This window comes from Ambystoma mexicanum, chromosome 11, assembly GCF_040938575.1.
Source record: "Ambystoma mexicanum isolate Mex_15411 chromosome 11, UKY_AmexF1_1, whole genome shotgun sequence".
NCBI lineage: Eukaryota > Metazoa > Chordata > Amphibia > Caudata > Ambystomatidae > Ambystoma > Ambystoma mexicanum.
The window spans coordinates 1070905493-1070922044 of record NC_090934.1 but is presented as its reverse complement, the minus strand read 5'-3'; the positions used below and the strand labels follow the sequence as shown (position 1 = coordinate 1070922044).

The following is a 16552-nucleotide window of genomic DNA, read 5'->3' as shown; positions in this document are numbered from 1 at the left end:
AATTTTCAACAGTACAAAATTGCATTTTAGAATGCACAGCGTTAAAGCCGAGAATCGGGTAATGACCAGGCTCAATCAAGAAAACACATGGTCAATGTGTCAGTTTTCATAAAGTGCAAAGATTAAGATTGGTCACGCGTTTTTCTTGAAACCTAAGAAGTCAAAATCTTCTAGATTCCTAAGTGCTCATGATAAGGGCATTTGAAGGTTAAAGTCTTGCCCATAATTAGACATTTTTGTTCATATTATTTTATGTGGGATATTGTATCGAAAGGCAACAGAAGCGAATTTCACAAGTGGTTTCTGAGATTGCCTAAGTTTTTAACCATATTAAGATGTTTCCCATTCCTCCAATCCGGCTTGAAGATTTCCCTAACATGATTACGTGACGTGGCCGTGGACTAGGAGTGCCATACTGATTAAAATGGCTGGCATTTGAAATGTTTGTTTGATGATATGCCCTAATGCAAAGCAGGGAAGCTGTTACTTTCTGCGGTTCATGAAATGTTATACTTCATGAGTGTTCTCAGTTCACCTTTAGTAACATATTCGTATTACATTTCCAATCAGATATAATGCATTCAATGCTTTCGATTTGGCATGTTCCACTGGACTATCAGAATGTTTGACAACAGCTTCGAAGCGCTATAAGGAATGGATGGACAATCCCACCAATAACACGTGAGTGCACATGTAATAGATATGTTTAACAATAGGGCACACCTCTCCTGATACTGCCAACAGCATTTGCAATGAACACTTTGTGATTTTCATTTTTTTTCTTAATTGGCCTATATTTCTTTTCCTCGTGGATTGACTGAATGTTCTTATACTTTTGACACCCTGACCTTCTCACCTTGGAGTGAGTCTTCCGGTGTGACCCTCGATCCCACTGCCCTCCTCTGCAATCACACTTCCTCTATTGCCCTCTTCTAACTCCTCAATAAGACTGGGGTCTGTGCAGGGCAAAAGAAGAGAGGACAGGCTAGGTAAAGAGAGGCTAGGACAGAAACGCACAGATAAAACAATTGGAAAAGGCACAAGGAAGTCGAAGGGAGGGCGTACGATTGTGGAATAAAGGGTGTGTTTATGTGCCTATAAGTTGATCAGGAAAAGAGTGAATAAGACCTTTGTGTACTGATCATTTAAGTTAAGGCATTTCGAAAAGGTAGTAACATTGTCAGGATCTTGGCTCTTACCAAATTTATGAATAATCATTATCAAAATGTTATGTTATGTTCCTTGATATTTGTCCAGCTCCTTTTCTCCGTTGTTTTGGCTTCAAAGCACTTTGGGGTGAATGCCCTTGTGACAGATCATAGTCTGAAAATATGCAAATAACGGGGGTGGGGTCCTGGAAGTCCCTCAGCCAGACATTAGTCCCGGTTACAAGGGCCTTACCCAGAGTCTTTAGCTCACTATCTTTAACAGAGGAAAAATATCTCAAACTTATCAGTCTTTGTCCTGCTCTGGGGCAGTCCAGTACCGAAATGCTAGGCAATTCTCCTCCGAACAAGAGTACCAACACCAACCCCAGACACGTGTTTCCGTCTGGTTGGACCTCATCAGTAGGTTGGAGCTGTGCCTCTCTAAGAATAGTGAGCAAGGGGTCCACGTCTGGATTCCCCTAGTAATTTAGGGTGAGACCCAAAGTTACTTAAAATATGCAAATGACAGGGGGGTTCCTAGGAGTCCATCTGCCAGACATTAGTCCTGGTTACGAGAGTCTTACCCACAGTCTTTAGCTCACTATCTTTCACAGACATGAAAAGAAATGAGCTTTACATTGCATGTAAATAGTATTCATAATTTCAAGCAAATATTCAATTACTTGTACAGCTGACTAGTCTAGTGACATTATATTAGCTACAGTAGGAAGAGTGTTCTGGTGTGGCACGAATTGCTATGTCAGCGGCTTTGTGACTGCTGCTGGACCAAATTCTTCCTGAACTCAGCTGTATTCTATGGGGCACAGTGCCAAAGGTGGAACGGAGCTAGTGTGAGTCTGTCTACCAACCCCAAGGGCAACTGTCTGCAGTTGGGGCTGTGCTATACTGTACATGCACAATGTATAACATGCAAATTACATGCACATTTGCCATGTCCACTTGCCAGGCCATATTTGAGACTAACAAGACCTATATAACATTCAGGTGTCAAATAACTGGTGTCAGCCATACTTGAATGCAGTATGATACGTGCAATATAACGTGATAAAACTATAGTCTAGTATGGTGCTTCCTATTACGGGCCTTTAGAATATCAGTACATCACAGCTACACGTTGTACTCATAAGACACACGCCCTGATTACATTTACAGGCACGGATTTACACCCATTTGTATTGGCTGTGTATTTGTTTTACAGTCCCAAAATACTGGGCAGTGAAGCCTGTATGTGGGTAATGTAAATTAAATGTAAAAAAATAATTAGCATAATTACATTTCCGTTCAGTATGACATCACTTTATTCTAGCTGAAAGGCTTTTAATCATTTCTAAAAAGCCGATCTTGGAATCTCACATTGAAAGGTAAAGTTCTGAAAAATAACTAAACGCCGTTTGGAGATGGACAGTGTTGATTTCTACAACCAATGTTAAATCAGCATATTAGCGCCTTCAGCAGGAGCTTCAACGAATTACATTGCTCCAAACCTGGGCTGAATCTAATGATGCAAGCACGGGTTCAAATCAACCTGAGTGCTTGATACACCCACCCTCCAGCCAGCAACAGGCCGGCTCTCACACTCACCCCCAAATTGAATATCAATCCCCCTCTGCCAACCCCACCCCTAGCCCTGAGCCGCTGCCCCCCAGGCTTTTTTCCTTAGTGGGGCTCTTCTAAGCCGCCATCACCATTGCATCTGCCATGGAAATGGAAGAGGGGCTCCTGCCTTCTACCTCCATCACAACAAATCGTGTAGCAGTGGACGGCTGGTTCAATTGTTTTATTGAAAATTGCTTTTAGCGCCCCCACAGGTTTGCCTCTGGCTGCTAATAGCAATAAGCATCCATTCAGTGAGCTTCTCCGGCCCGGTAGCGGCAACGGGGACCGGCGTTAAAGACTTTGCACAAGTAATGGGTGCTTTTTGCCACATTAAAATAAACAGACTATGGTGGTAAAAATATTATATGGACATACTTTTTTTTTAAAACTCAGCGTACTGCATCCTTTGAGGCTTTGATGTCGGATTTGAAATGTGGACAAGTAAAGTCTCACACTGCACACACATCTGTATAGTTTTGCTTTGCATCGCTGCTAGATTTGCCATAATCAGAGAAATAAGTCACAAATGCGAATGCATGTAACCGAATAGCTAATTCAGCATTAACTAAAGACGCTGCTTAATGATTGCAAGTTATACATCTGCATATACTGCAATATCACACAGCATCATTTCAACTGAATCAGTGCAATCTTGTGGATTTTCGGCTGATGAGTTTTCTATCAACATTGTCAGATGTGACTTGTGAATTACTCTGAGACTACAACCTATGCTTGAATCTCACTGTTTCCTTCTGTTAGCATCCCACCCATTCTGAGACCCAGCATTTATTGCCATGCAATTGCAGAAGGAAAAGAAGCCGAGTGGGACTTTGCCTGGGAAATGTTCCAAAACTCAACTCTTGGATCCGAGGCAGATGTACTCATGCAGACAATGGGCTGCAGTAGGGAACCCTGGATCCTAAACAGGTGAGTGCAAACAGGTGACTGGGAATCGAGAGTGACACAATCGAGGCCCCTAGGGCTCCAACATGTAAGATACATCTACTGGTTGTCAAAGATGGTACAAAAACTACTCCAAGCCTCAGCGACACATCATGGTTTTATTAAATGTTGTAATAGCCTCTATGGCAGTCTCTATCAGTTTCTCTCTCTCATTTCGTAAAACACCTCTTCCCTAATCAAGGCATCCCTGACCTCCCTCCGGTTAACATATAGCAAATGTTAACACACCTGACTAATCTCTGCCTTATACTGAATGTGAGGGCCTAAAGCCAGGATGCCTTTTCTAATAAGGCTCCCTCAAGGACTTCCTAAAACTGTGCCTACTCTATCCAGTGGTTAGTGTTCTATAGTGGTAGGGATTGTGCCCTGCAGACACCCTGATTAAATCAATCATCTGCCTGCTGTTCCCGGCCATTGCAGGGTTAACCCCGGGTCCACCTGTTATAGAGGCGGACCCTCATGACGTGGTGGAGAAGAAAGGAATTGTGGGTAAGGCGCAAATGCGCCAGTTCATTGCTTTTGTATTCCAATAAAGCAGTGTTTAACTGACCTCTCCACGCGTATGCGTTTTCTTTCCTTTGCCGGGCACAACATTGGCAGCGAGTCCTGCTTTGGCCATCTGCCGTATCTCCTCCTCTTCCCGCCCGAAGCCACGAGCGACGGAGTCCTCCTTTGGCTATCCGCCGAACCTCCTCCTTCTTCCTGGCCTGCAGCTGCAACTAGCGGGCAGAGCTGCCTCACTCAGCAGTCTGCCGCGCCTCCTTCTCCTCCTCCACACATAGCGGAGGGCACCTGCTGCATGCTCTACGACAGCCCGGCACTCTGCCAAGCCTCCTCCCTCCTCAGCCGACGCGCGTGCGACGCATGGTCGAGGGCAGCCCAGCAAAGGCATCAGCGCGGGCCCAGGCGATCTGCCGGCCCCCACCTCCTCCTCCTCCTTCACGTGTCACAGCCACCGGGGAGCACGTTTTTGGACCTGGCTGAACGTGTCTAGCCACCCCACGCAGACGCACACATTGGAATGGGTTTTCACCCCTCTGCTGAGGACACTGCATGAGACGATAACGCTGGCCACAGAAGCAGCTCGGCGGCTGGCCAACGTGAATACTATCTACATGCACCGGTGAGTGGACCCAGCCCATACCCAGGGTGCCCCACTGTAGCCCACACCAGGACACGTCTCACTTGGCTGTTTAAGCTGACCCAACCTGTGCCCACCAGAACTCCAGGGCCCCATCAGCCCAACCTCGAGCGCCGCCAACAGAGCACCTTCGCCAGAGTGACGTCGAGGATTTCAGTCAACCTGTAAAATGAGCAAGCCGGCGTCACCCCAGCCTGCCAGCGCAGCGAAGTCAATTCAATTACGTTTGCCGCCACCATTCACAATGACCCCCCAGGCCATGAAGGGGTCCAGATGGACCGAATGGATGGAAGATTTTCAGCACTTCGTAAGAGGCTCGGGAGATGGCGATTCTCCCAACGTTAGAGACATTTTTCTCAACCTGGTAGGGGGTGAAATTAAGACCATCGAAAAGACAATCCATGCGGCTGAACAAAACAACTTTGCCGAACTGATCAAGGCACTGGGCAGACTCCTTATAATTGAAGTAAATAGGGATTATGAAAGATATCTGTTCAACCAGTGTACACAAAAGCCACAGCAGACATTGGACGAATTCATAACCCGCCTAAGAGTGAAGTGAGCTCACTGCCAGTTTGACACATTTTCCCTTGAAGAAGCAATACGACTCAGAGTCATAGAGGGTTGTCTCTCGGCCGCCCTCAAAAAGCAATTACTAAAAAAAACGCTTACCATTCCCGAAGTGATCGAGCTTGCCCGCATTTATGAGAGGGTGGACGCCCAAGCGGCCTCCATGAACGGCACTGGCAACCCCAAACAAGACACTACTGAACTTGTAGCAGCCATACAGCCACCCCGCCAGAGTGACAGAGGACAGCAGGCGTACAGACCACAAATCCCACAAGTGCTGCATCAGCACAGGCAGTGCTACCGCTGCGGAATCTCATTCCCACATTCCAGGTCATGCCCAGCTCTATCACAACGATGCACAAACTGTGGGAGAGAAGGACATTTTCACTCAGTGTGCAGAGAAGGGATACCATTCCCTCCAACACGCCCACAAGCACCCACCAGGACACCCTTTTGGCCTCCGTCCCCACAATATAGACAGCCAGGATACTACCAACAGAACCCACGGCGGTTTGTCAGAGCCATCGATGAGTACCAAGGCTATGAGTACACAAACACGCCCGAGCACACAGACCAACCTCGATACCTAACAGATGAATATGACAATCCACTGGAAGAATATGGGGACGAGGGATATTACCAGGATGCTCCGGCAACCACTTATGGCGCGTACCACGACCCGCACAATCAGGACGAATATGTCAACCTCATATTTGACAACGAGGAAGCCAGAGAGGCCCCCAAAATCCCCATCAAGATGGAGAACAACCTATTCCTGTTCATGGTGGACTCTGGCGCCACTGTAAACATCATGGGCGAACAGGACTACGCCAAGATGGCAAACCCACCGACGCTAGAGCCGTCACATTCGAGGATCTTCCAATGGGGAGCCGCCACACCGTTGCAGACAATTGGACATTTTACACGCCGCCTTCTCCTGAACGGGCATCAGGTAGACACCACAATCCATGTCATTCGCTCACTTACTAGGAGTCGGTGCCTACTCAGTTATCACACAGCTTCTCGCTTGGGCTGATCGAAATTCACGTAAAAGCTGTTGACACCATCACCGCAACATCGAACAAACAAAGCCCGAAAGGTCTCATCGGGGCAATCGAAGTTGGACAATCCCAAAAACTCACCACGCAGGAAGACAACATGCGAAGATTTCCAAAAATATGCACAGGCTTGGGGAAACTCAAAGGTCCCCCCATAAGACTCCACTTTGACCCCACAGCAAGACCAGTGCCACAGCATCCCAGAAGAGTCAGGTTTCACCTGCAGGAAGCAGTGTCAAATGCGCTTCAACAGCTGCTCTCAGACAGCATCATTGAGCCAGCGAAATGGCCTACACCATGGGTGTCTCCCCCAGTGATAGTTCCCAAGGAAGGGGGCAAAATACGCCTGTGTGTAGACATGAGGGTAGCCAACACCGCTATTCAATGTGAGAGACATCCAGGTCCGTGCATTGAGGACATGATAGTACAGCTGATCAACGCCCAGATGTTCTCGAAACTCGACCTAATCCAGGGCTACCATCTACTAGAGTTGCACCCTGACTCCAGAGCGATCATGACATTCGCAACTCATGATGGATTGTTCAGATACCAGAGGCTAACTTTTGGCATCTTGTCAGCTGCCGATATTTTTCAGGAAACAATACGCCAAATCATCAGACCCATACGGGGTGCCCTGAATTACAGCAACGACATCCTCATCTTCAGGTTGTCACAAGAGTCCCACGGCAGAGCGCTCTACGCCACCTGCGAGGCATTACAAGCTGCTGGCCTTACACTGAACATCTCCAAATGCTGTTTCAGCAAAGCCAAGCTCAGGTTTTTCAGACGCATCTTCTCCAGTGAAGGTATGATGCCGGACCCCGAAAAAGTTGACACGATCACTAATCTCAGCGAACCACAACAGGCCGCAGATGTTCGCTCCTTCCTGGGCATGGCTGGATACTGCACGAGGTTCATACCTCACAATGCCTCCCTTACAGAACCACTCCGGAGACTCCTGCAGAAGGAACCAGTGTTCGCATGGACACCGGAATGTCGGAGCTCCTTCATGGAAATCAAGCAGGCCCTCACTGAAGCTCACCGCCTTGCATATTTCAACCCGTTGTGGCACACGGAAGTGATCGTGGACACAAGCCCAGTTGGCCTTGGAGACATCATGGCCCAAACAATTGGTGCAGATGTCAACCCCAGACACGTGGTTGCGTACGCAAGCAGGGTACTGTCTATCCTGGAAATGGCCTATTCCCAGGCAGAAAAAGAAAGTCTGGCCGCAGTCTGGGCTTGTGAAAATGTTCACAACTTTCTGATTGGGAAAAAATTCACCTTAATTACGGATCATCAGGCCCTTCTCTCTTTGTTCGGCAACCCTCACACCAAGATGCCTCCGAGGATCGAGCGGTGGGGCATACGCCTCCAAGAGTATGACTATGACATTATTCACCGACCCAGAGGCGACCTAAATCCTGCCGATTATTTGTCGCAGCACCCGGTGGGGGCCCCGGTCACGCGCAAAGGAGATACTGCATTTGTGCAATACATTGCTTCGAACTCGCTGCCGCCAGCCTTATCACTCGAGAAGGTCGCGGCCGCGTCCGCTGCAGACCCCATAACTGCACTTGCGATCAGCCTCACGACAACCAGCAAATGGAGGGATTACCGGAGAGCAATGCTGGCTCACCCGGGGGTGATCAAACAGGAAATTGAAAGTGCACAGTGAACTAGCAATGAAAGACAACAACATCCTACTCAGAGGATGCAGGATCGTCATCCCAGCCACTCTTAGGAATGAGGTTGTCCGTACTGCACATGAAGGACACAGGTGGGCTGAAAACACTAAGAAACAATTAAGATGTCATGTCTGGTTTCCGTTCCTAGATGGCGCAGTTGATGAATGGGTCAGAAATTGCCATGCCTAACAATGTACATCACCAGCGGAAACCCCGGCACCCTTACAACACACGCAGATACCTGATCACCCATGGGAAAGAGTAGCTATGGATTTCTAGAGACCCACAGAAACAGGTGACTATCTCTTACTCTTGATAGGCAAACACTCACGGTTTCCGATACTAAAGAACGTCGCCTCCACAGTCTTTCCCCAAGTGGCGGCTGCGTTAGAAGAAATACTCAGCGAATGGGGAATTCCCAGAGTAATAAAGTCTGACAATGGACCCCCATTCTGCGGGCATGAGTTTGGGACACTGGCCAACCACTTAGGATTCAACCATATGAAAATCACCCCTCGCTACCCGGAAGCAAACGGGATGGCAGAGCGATTCATCGCTTCGATTAAAAAGACGATCCAGAGAGTGAAGATTGAAACAGTCAACACTCATTAAGCGCTATGTCGTCTCCTCAGAGACTAACGAAACACACCACACAAGGCCACAAACAGGACGCCTGCCAAACTCATGTTCCGCTATGAAGTACGGACCCGAATCCCACGGAACCCGACAGTCAGGGAGCCTCCGGATAGTGAGATGCTCCAAAGAGATGCAGAAGGAAAAGAGAGGGCCAAACGGGACACGGATGCCAGGCGCAAAGCGACGCCGAAAGACTTTCAAATAGGTGACGAAGTTCTGGTACAGCAACCAATGCTACGCAAGACAGACTTGCGTTTTGCATCAAGCCCCTTGAGGGTCACCGCCATAAAGGGGACGATGATCACAGCTCAGGACCAAGACAAGGCAATCACAAGGAACTGCCAGCAGTTCAAACACTAAGTAAAGAGAGAAGGCACCGAGGCTCCAGAGAGACCCGCAACCCCAGAGCCACGGGTCCCGAGAGATGACATGTGGACCCCTCCTGAAGGTGGGTTTGGAGACAACGAGCTGAGCATAGAAGTACCCAGCACGGTGAGGTCAGAGGCTCAAGACGAGAGACCCCGTCGGGTCATCAAGAAGCCAGTGTGCTAGTTGAAGAGTGCTGAGTTGATGTTTGGACATATTGTCCGCGGGTGGTGTTCCCGGCCATTGCAGGGTTAACCCCGGCTCCGCCCGTTATAGAGGCGGACCCTCATGACATGGTGGAGAAGAAGGGAATTGTGGGTAAGACGCGAATGCGCCAGTTCATTGTTTTTGTATTCCAATAAAGGAGTGTTTAACTGACCTATCCGCGCGTATGCGTTTTCTTTCCTTTGCCGGGCGCAACACCTACCACACTTACATTCTCCCCTGCGTATCCTTTTCACTAATCTCAAACTCCAACTACTCCCATCTCTACTCACTTAACTCTTTACTCCCTTAGCCCTTGGATTGCTCTCGCTCCTTCTAGGCCTCACCTCCACACTTTGATGATGTTCATGTTTCCCTCCTACTCACGACTACTCCCGTCTCCACACTACTACTCCCTTCTCTACTCTAATGCTCCCTCCTCCACTATACTACTGCCTTCTGCCTTCTGCTATTCCCTCCTACTCTCTACTACAACCTCCTCCACTCTACTACTCCAACTCCACCCACCTCCTACTCAGCCACACGCCTTTCACTCTGTTACATACACTTCACATTCACTCGATACATTATCTCCATACACACTATCCCGCACTCGCACACCGCAGTACCATTTGAACTCACTAACCAATACCTCACCTTCTGCAGAAATCAACTCCACAATCCACTGCTCCTCCCTTCCTCCTGCTGATCTGTTGGTCTGCCACATTCACCTCCACTGACTTCACCCGAACAACTGACAACTTTCTTCACTTATTTTTATGCCCGTCCTCCTCTTGCCATTGGTTTGCTTTTCCTGTCCAATCTACCTGTTCTTTCACCGCCAGGGAGTGTCACCATCAGTGAAAGCATGAAATAGTGGGATAAGCCCCAGCCTCTTTCTCCAAGCGGGCTCACCGCTAAATAGTGTTGGTAGTCCAGTAAGTAAACTGTTGAAGTTCATTTTAGGTGGTGTTTGTCCATGCTCCTCTAAGGCAGGTATAGTCTGTAGTGTTGGTCGCATTTCAGTGTTTACCTCCTGGTGCATAGGGAGCTTGCCGCCGGCTGAGTGTATTCACTGCTAGTGCAGGGGATCGCTGTGGGATCGCTCTCTCTACCACATAGACATGGTGCATGTAGTTCCCTCTTTCTCTCCTAGTGCTGTATCTCCAGCAGCAAAATGTACTTCGTGAGGGATACGAAAGGGTCATGCTTTCTGGGGTGAGTCCAAATCGCGTGTGTCATACTGCGACTGGCGTGTGGCATTGGAGAGTTGCTCTTTCCTTGCTGTTGTATCTCTGGGCTCAGATCAGGTCTGTTTTCTCTAGAACATATGGAAACACACGGGTACGAATTTTGCTTAAGAGGTATGGCATGTAACACAGGGGTACCCCATACCAGTATGCTGGCAGAATGGGGGCATAGGAACAGGAGCCCTATCAACTGCTATCATCCTTCTGAAGGGAAATGACTGGCTCTGGGTTTCTTTCTGGTATGCCTTGCACCCCTGGCTGGGAGGGGTGATCATCCCCTCTTGACAAGGCCAGGTCACACTGTACAAATGCTATTTCTTCTAGCAATGGACAACACAATGTTAGGTGGCAGGTGACCGACCGTATGAAGTAGGTGATCTGCTGATCATTATATAGGTACGAAGTCCTTTCATCGACACCTGTTTTTTTGACGGGTGTTTTTACAAAAAGTGTTAGTCGAAAAAACTCATCTACATTTTTTAGGGGGGGGAGGTGGAAGAGGGTATATAAAGGGTTGGGGGTCAGAAATAACAAACAACAGTTAGAGGAGGGGGGGTATGGGCCTATCCTTAGAATATATATTATTTTTATTCGATTTGTTTTTTCGGCAAAAACTCTTTGTAAAAACACCTGTCGAAAAAATGGGTGTTGATAAAATGACATAACTATTTTATCATTATTCTGTATGGGCAAGCTGTATTAGTTCCAACCTCTTTCAATGAATTATACATTTACAAAAAATTGAAGTGTTATCACTGTCTATTGTTAGAAAATTGGTCTCCTTTTCAAATTACAACAGTCGAATTGGATATATGAACATTTGCCTCTTAATAGTCAGAAGTGACAATCTTATCAAAATACACGAACAGCGTGAACTGGAGATTAGACCATCAGCTTTAAATCAAGCCATTATTGGCTTTCCGACAAATTCTTATTAGCTGCTTTTCTGCAGACAACCACTCTTCTTACAGTCTCAAAGTGCGGTCATATGAGCTTTCAATTGTTCTGTGGCTGAACAGGTTCCCTGCAGCCTCCTAAGGTGATCCATTTAGAATTTTGCAAATCGTATCTATGTCATTGTCTTCAGTCTTCTGTTGATTTTATTATTTTTGGGGCCCTGTCTTTGAAATTTTTCTATTTCTCCAACAAAAATAGAAATTATATAGGATACCCATATTTCAACTTATTATTCTAAAAGTGGCCATGGCCATGTACAGAAGTAAATGAATTATATAGATAACAAGGAATCCTGGTTACCTTGCAGTAAGTAATTAAGTTTTTGTTGACCCTTAGAAAAAAAGAAGGATCTCACACAGGTTGCTGTGTCTTCACAAGTGGTTTTTATTGACCAAAATGTGTACATCTGGTAACAGGAAGGTGGTCAGCTGACACGTGTTTCAACCCATAAGGGTCTTCATCAAGACTGAGATTTATACATTGCTGGTCACAGAAGTCACATTAGTGTTTTCACAAGGTAGTGAGGTGACAGAAGTGGCCAACGTGACATACTGGTGAAGAATGTGATAAAGTGAAAGTGAGTTCAATACATATATGCATTAGGATTTAGGATTTAGATTATGCTAATAATGGCAATAAATTCAGATATGCAGCAAGGCGTAACAGTTATTGCAGAAAATAAATGCAGTGGTCAGAGAGGGAGAGAGAACGACTAGTCTGGCATGTGCTCTTTCGGCGTGTTCAATAAGTAAGTGGATCATGTTTGCAGAGCTTTGTATCAGGTTTTTTTCCCATGCGTCTGCTAAGTCAGCGTGTTTAGTGTCTTTGACATCTGGAAAGATCATAACCCTCAGACCTCTAGGTATTTTTCTTTGGTCTGTGTAGTGTTGCATTGTGGGGTTTTCCCAAAATGTGTTTATCCGTTGGTTGAGAGTTTTTCAAGTTTCACAAATATGTGTTATAAGTCTTCTTAAGGGGTGTTCGAGGATTTAAAGGCATTTTCTGTAGAGCCCCTTGGTGCAAAGAGGGCTTTAATGTCCTCTGTCCGAGAGAGTAGGTAATCTGCCATGTTGGCACTGAGGTGGAGCACTGGTGGTTATCCAGCGAAATTAGGTAATATGAGTGGGTTCTAGAGACTGAACACTCCTGTGCTGAGCTCTATGTGGTCGTAGTTTTTTCCAGGTTTTCTTGGCAAGGTCACAGGGAGGAAGGGCCAAACCCAATGCCCCTTGTGGGAATTTTGTAAAAAGGAGTCCCGGTTACCTTGCAGTAAGTAATTAAGTTTTTTTGACCCTTATAAATAAGAAGGATCTCATGCAGGTTGCTGTGTCTTACCATGTGGTGTTTATTGTCCAAAATGTGGACATCTGATAACAGGAAGGTGGTCAGCCGACATGTGTTTCAACCCATAAGGGTCTTTATCAAGGCTGAGATTTATACATTGCTGGTCACAGAAGTCACATTAGTGTTTTCACAAGGTAGTGAGGTGACAGAAGTGGCCAACGTGACATAGTGGTGAAGAATGTGATAAAGTGAAAGTGAAAGTGAGTTCAATACATATATATACATATATGCATTAGGATTTAGGATTTAGATTATGCTAGTGACATAATGGCAATAAATTCAGATATGCAGCAAGGCGTAACAGTTATTGCAGAAAATAAATGCAGTGGTCAGAGAGGGAGAGAGAAAGTGGAGGGAGGGAAACAAGAAAAGGAAGCAAATTAGTTGTATGTCCTTCAATGCAATGGGTTTTGTTTTAGCAAATTATGTAGTTGAGGGAATATATTGCCCCAAGGGGGGAGCTAACCAATAGTAGTATATCTGGGGGATTTGTAACCCATCTCGTTTTAGCTGCCGGTTGGCACTGTTCCTTATCAAGCCTGTAGAGTCCCTAAGGCTAGAGGGAAAGAAAGAAAACGTGAGTTGCAGCACCAATGGTGTGATATTTGGAAATTTTAAGAATTGGGAGTGAGCTGAGTGGTCCTTGTATTGACCGGGTATGGAAGTTCTAATTGGGGTTGCGCCAAGGCCAAGGAGGGCTGCCAGTGGGTACTAACTGGCCTTTTTGGCAAGTGATGGTGAGCATGGCTGAGGCGTATAGAAAAGTCCTAGCCTGGTAAGCCAAGGAGCCCAAATTCCCCAATAGTGCCGTGTTGGTCAACTTGTGGAACGCTTTTAGGGATAAAGAGTACTAACAGGGTTGAATGCGGTGAGAATTTGGTGCTTGTTGCTAGCATAGAATTGTGGCACGAGGAAGGTGTCTATTGTGGCACTCGTTAAGTGAGTTTCATAATTAAATGGATTAGCAGGGGCTGCTAAGTGCTCTAGGTAAGTCCTGCCTGTGGTTTTCTGACGAGGTAATTCCATGTGGGGCAATTGTATTTATAAGTAAGTTCATGTGGTCCGCTTGCAGGTGGCTGTCCGGTCCTTAATGGCAATAATACAGGAGGTCCACTGCAGGTGATAGTTAAAGTAAGCCTAATGCGTGTGAGTAAAATGGCTGTGGCATGCTGGCCGTTCGTTTTAAATTAATGGAAATGGATCTATTAAAGTGCAGGTTTGGAGAATCAAGCAGTAGCAAGGGGGAACCATGGTCTGTGCAGTCCAGCCTCTTACCTGTTTCCATATTGGTGCGGATAGCTCTTCTGCAGGCCACGAAGCTCAGAGAGAGCATTACATTATATGGCCGTGACTCTGCAGAATCGTTTGCGCATGTGCGTGCCGCGAATGCTGTCGCTGCGCGCGCATATGCGCAAAGGAGACACAAATACAAAGCATCTTTGCGCATCCCCATGGGATTAGTGTTCCAGTTCGTTTTTCTATATTGTGGGTGAGGAGATAAAGGGCCTCATTACACAGTAGGCGGTAAGGGTTTACCGGTACCGGTATTTTACCGGTAACAGTAAATCCTTACCGCCGTACTACGAGGTCCCTTTGCGGGTTGGGGAATTTAACGCCTGCTTTTTGCAGGCGTTAAAAATCCAATCCGCAAAGGGACCAGGGTGCTAATTACGGTACCACAATTTGGAAATGAGGAAGGGCGATGGAGGAAGGAGGAATTACCGCCCGCCAACCTTGGAATAGGGCGGTAATTCCCCTTTCCTCCAAGGCGGTACCGGTAAATTACCGGCATGAACCGTGGCGCTAATAGCGCCATGGTTTACCGCCTACTGTGTAATGAGGCCCAAAGCCATTTATTTGGTGGCATGGAAGTGTCCCTTGGGCTAATTAATCATTTACTCTGTTGCAGTGTGCAAATAATGAAAGAGCAGTGTTGCTCTCATCTCACATGGACATCATGTTGAGGAATAGGAGCCATTATTCATAAAGTGATAACAGTGACAAGGATGCCAAGAAGCAAGGGATGGGGCAGGGGCACCACAGTTGCCAAGGATGAATGAGTTAGTGGAGCCAGAGTTGTGGTCTGGATTGTCAAAGGATGACAAACCTGGTTTGTCATGTCGGTAGGATTAAGCATGTGTGGTGAGAAGCAAAGCGGGGAGTGAAGGAACGGGACCTGAGAATGTCAATCTCAATAGATGAAAAGGAGGGGGGGAGGGTATAACAAAGGGGGAGAAAAAAAGAGAGATGTAGCAGGACGCTTAGGAGCATGCATGTTATAAGAAAACATTGAAATCATGGTCAGAGTTTAACCCAATTTTGGTACATCTGAAATGGCAAATGAGTTTTGCTTCCTCCTGGCGCAGTCTCTGTTCTCTTTCTCCCCCTCTTGGTCCGCATTTGATTGTGCATAGTCTAATGAATCGGATCTGTCGTTTGTCGTCCATCTGATGTTGTTTTTGCCAGCGGCTCGCCAATGGCAGTTTGGGGTCTTGTGAGTGAATACTGTTCATGTGTTCTCTTATTCTCACACGTATCTCTCTGATTGTACTTCCAATGTAAATCTTTTTGCAAATGCACAGGATGGCGTAGATTGCATACTTGGATCTGCAGTTAATATGATGTAATATTTTGTATTCCTGGCATTTGCGAAATTTGGCAGTCGTTTTCTCTGCATAGTTGCACATCGAGCATGTGCCACATTTGGTGAAACCGACGGGGGTCCTTCTAGTGAGCCAATTGGTTTCAGATGTCTTATATTCCGGCATGTAGGAAGGGCTCAGTAACGTACGGAGCGTAGGTGCTCGACTGAAAGAGATACTTGGATAGGTTTTCAGAATAGGGTTAATGTCTTGGTCCAATAGTAAGAGTGACCAGTGTTTCTGCAGAATCCGTTGTATCTTGTGGCTGTCTGAGATGTATCTGGTTACAAATATGATGGTATTTTCTTTATTATTCCTGGTTCTAACTTTTGGAGTAAGTAGTGAGGTTCTGGGCATGGTTTGTGTCTTTGCTTTCACATCAGTGATATTCAGTGCTTTGTAGCCTCGTTTTGCAAAGCGGTTGTCTAGTAAAGTGCACTCTTTTTCAAAGGTTTCCATTGTGTCGCAATTCCTCTTGGCCCTTATATATTCCGCTTTAGGAATATTGTTAATCACTGTTTTTTTTGTGGCAACTCATTGCGTGCAGGATTGAGTTTACCTCTGTTGGTTTTCGAAAGGTTCTGGTTGAAATTTGATTGTCCTTGATCATGATTGTTAGGTCCAAGAAATTTATTGTGTTGTTACTTATGTGGCTGGTCAATTCGATCCTGAATTGGTTGGAGTTCAACAGTCCTCCATATTTCTCAAGGTGGTCCTGGGTGGCATTCCATATCAGGAGAATATCGTCTATGTATCGGAACCATAGGACAATTGTTCTGTGTATTCCGGCATGTTGAGGGTAAATTTGCTCTCATAGCTGTGCATAACACAGTTTGCCACTGCAGCGTGTAGCTTGCTCCCATTGTGATTCCACGTGTTTGCCGATAGTAGTCCCCATTGAAGAGAAAGATGTTGTTAGATAGGGAGAAATCCAGAAATTATTTGGTCATTTCGACCTGTTCGTAAAA

At 46.4% G+C, this 16552-nt stretch overlaps 1 protein-coding gene across 1 annotated transcript in view; it reads left to right on the top strand.

Annotated features, from left to right (window-relative positions):
- Positions 1–16552, top strand: part of LOC138504107 (aminopeptidase N-like) — a 268498-nt gene that overhangs the window by 194343 nt on the left and 57603 nt on the right. Inside the window, exons 16-17 of the mRNA XM_069624318.1 lie at positions 571–681; positions 3525–3692. Of these exons, the coding sequence (XP_069480419.1) occupies positions 571–681; positions 3525–3692 (279 nt within the window). The remainder of the gene's footprint in view (positions 1–570; positions 682–3524; positions 3693–16552) is intronic.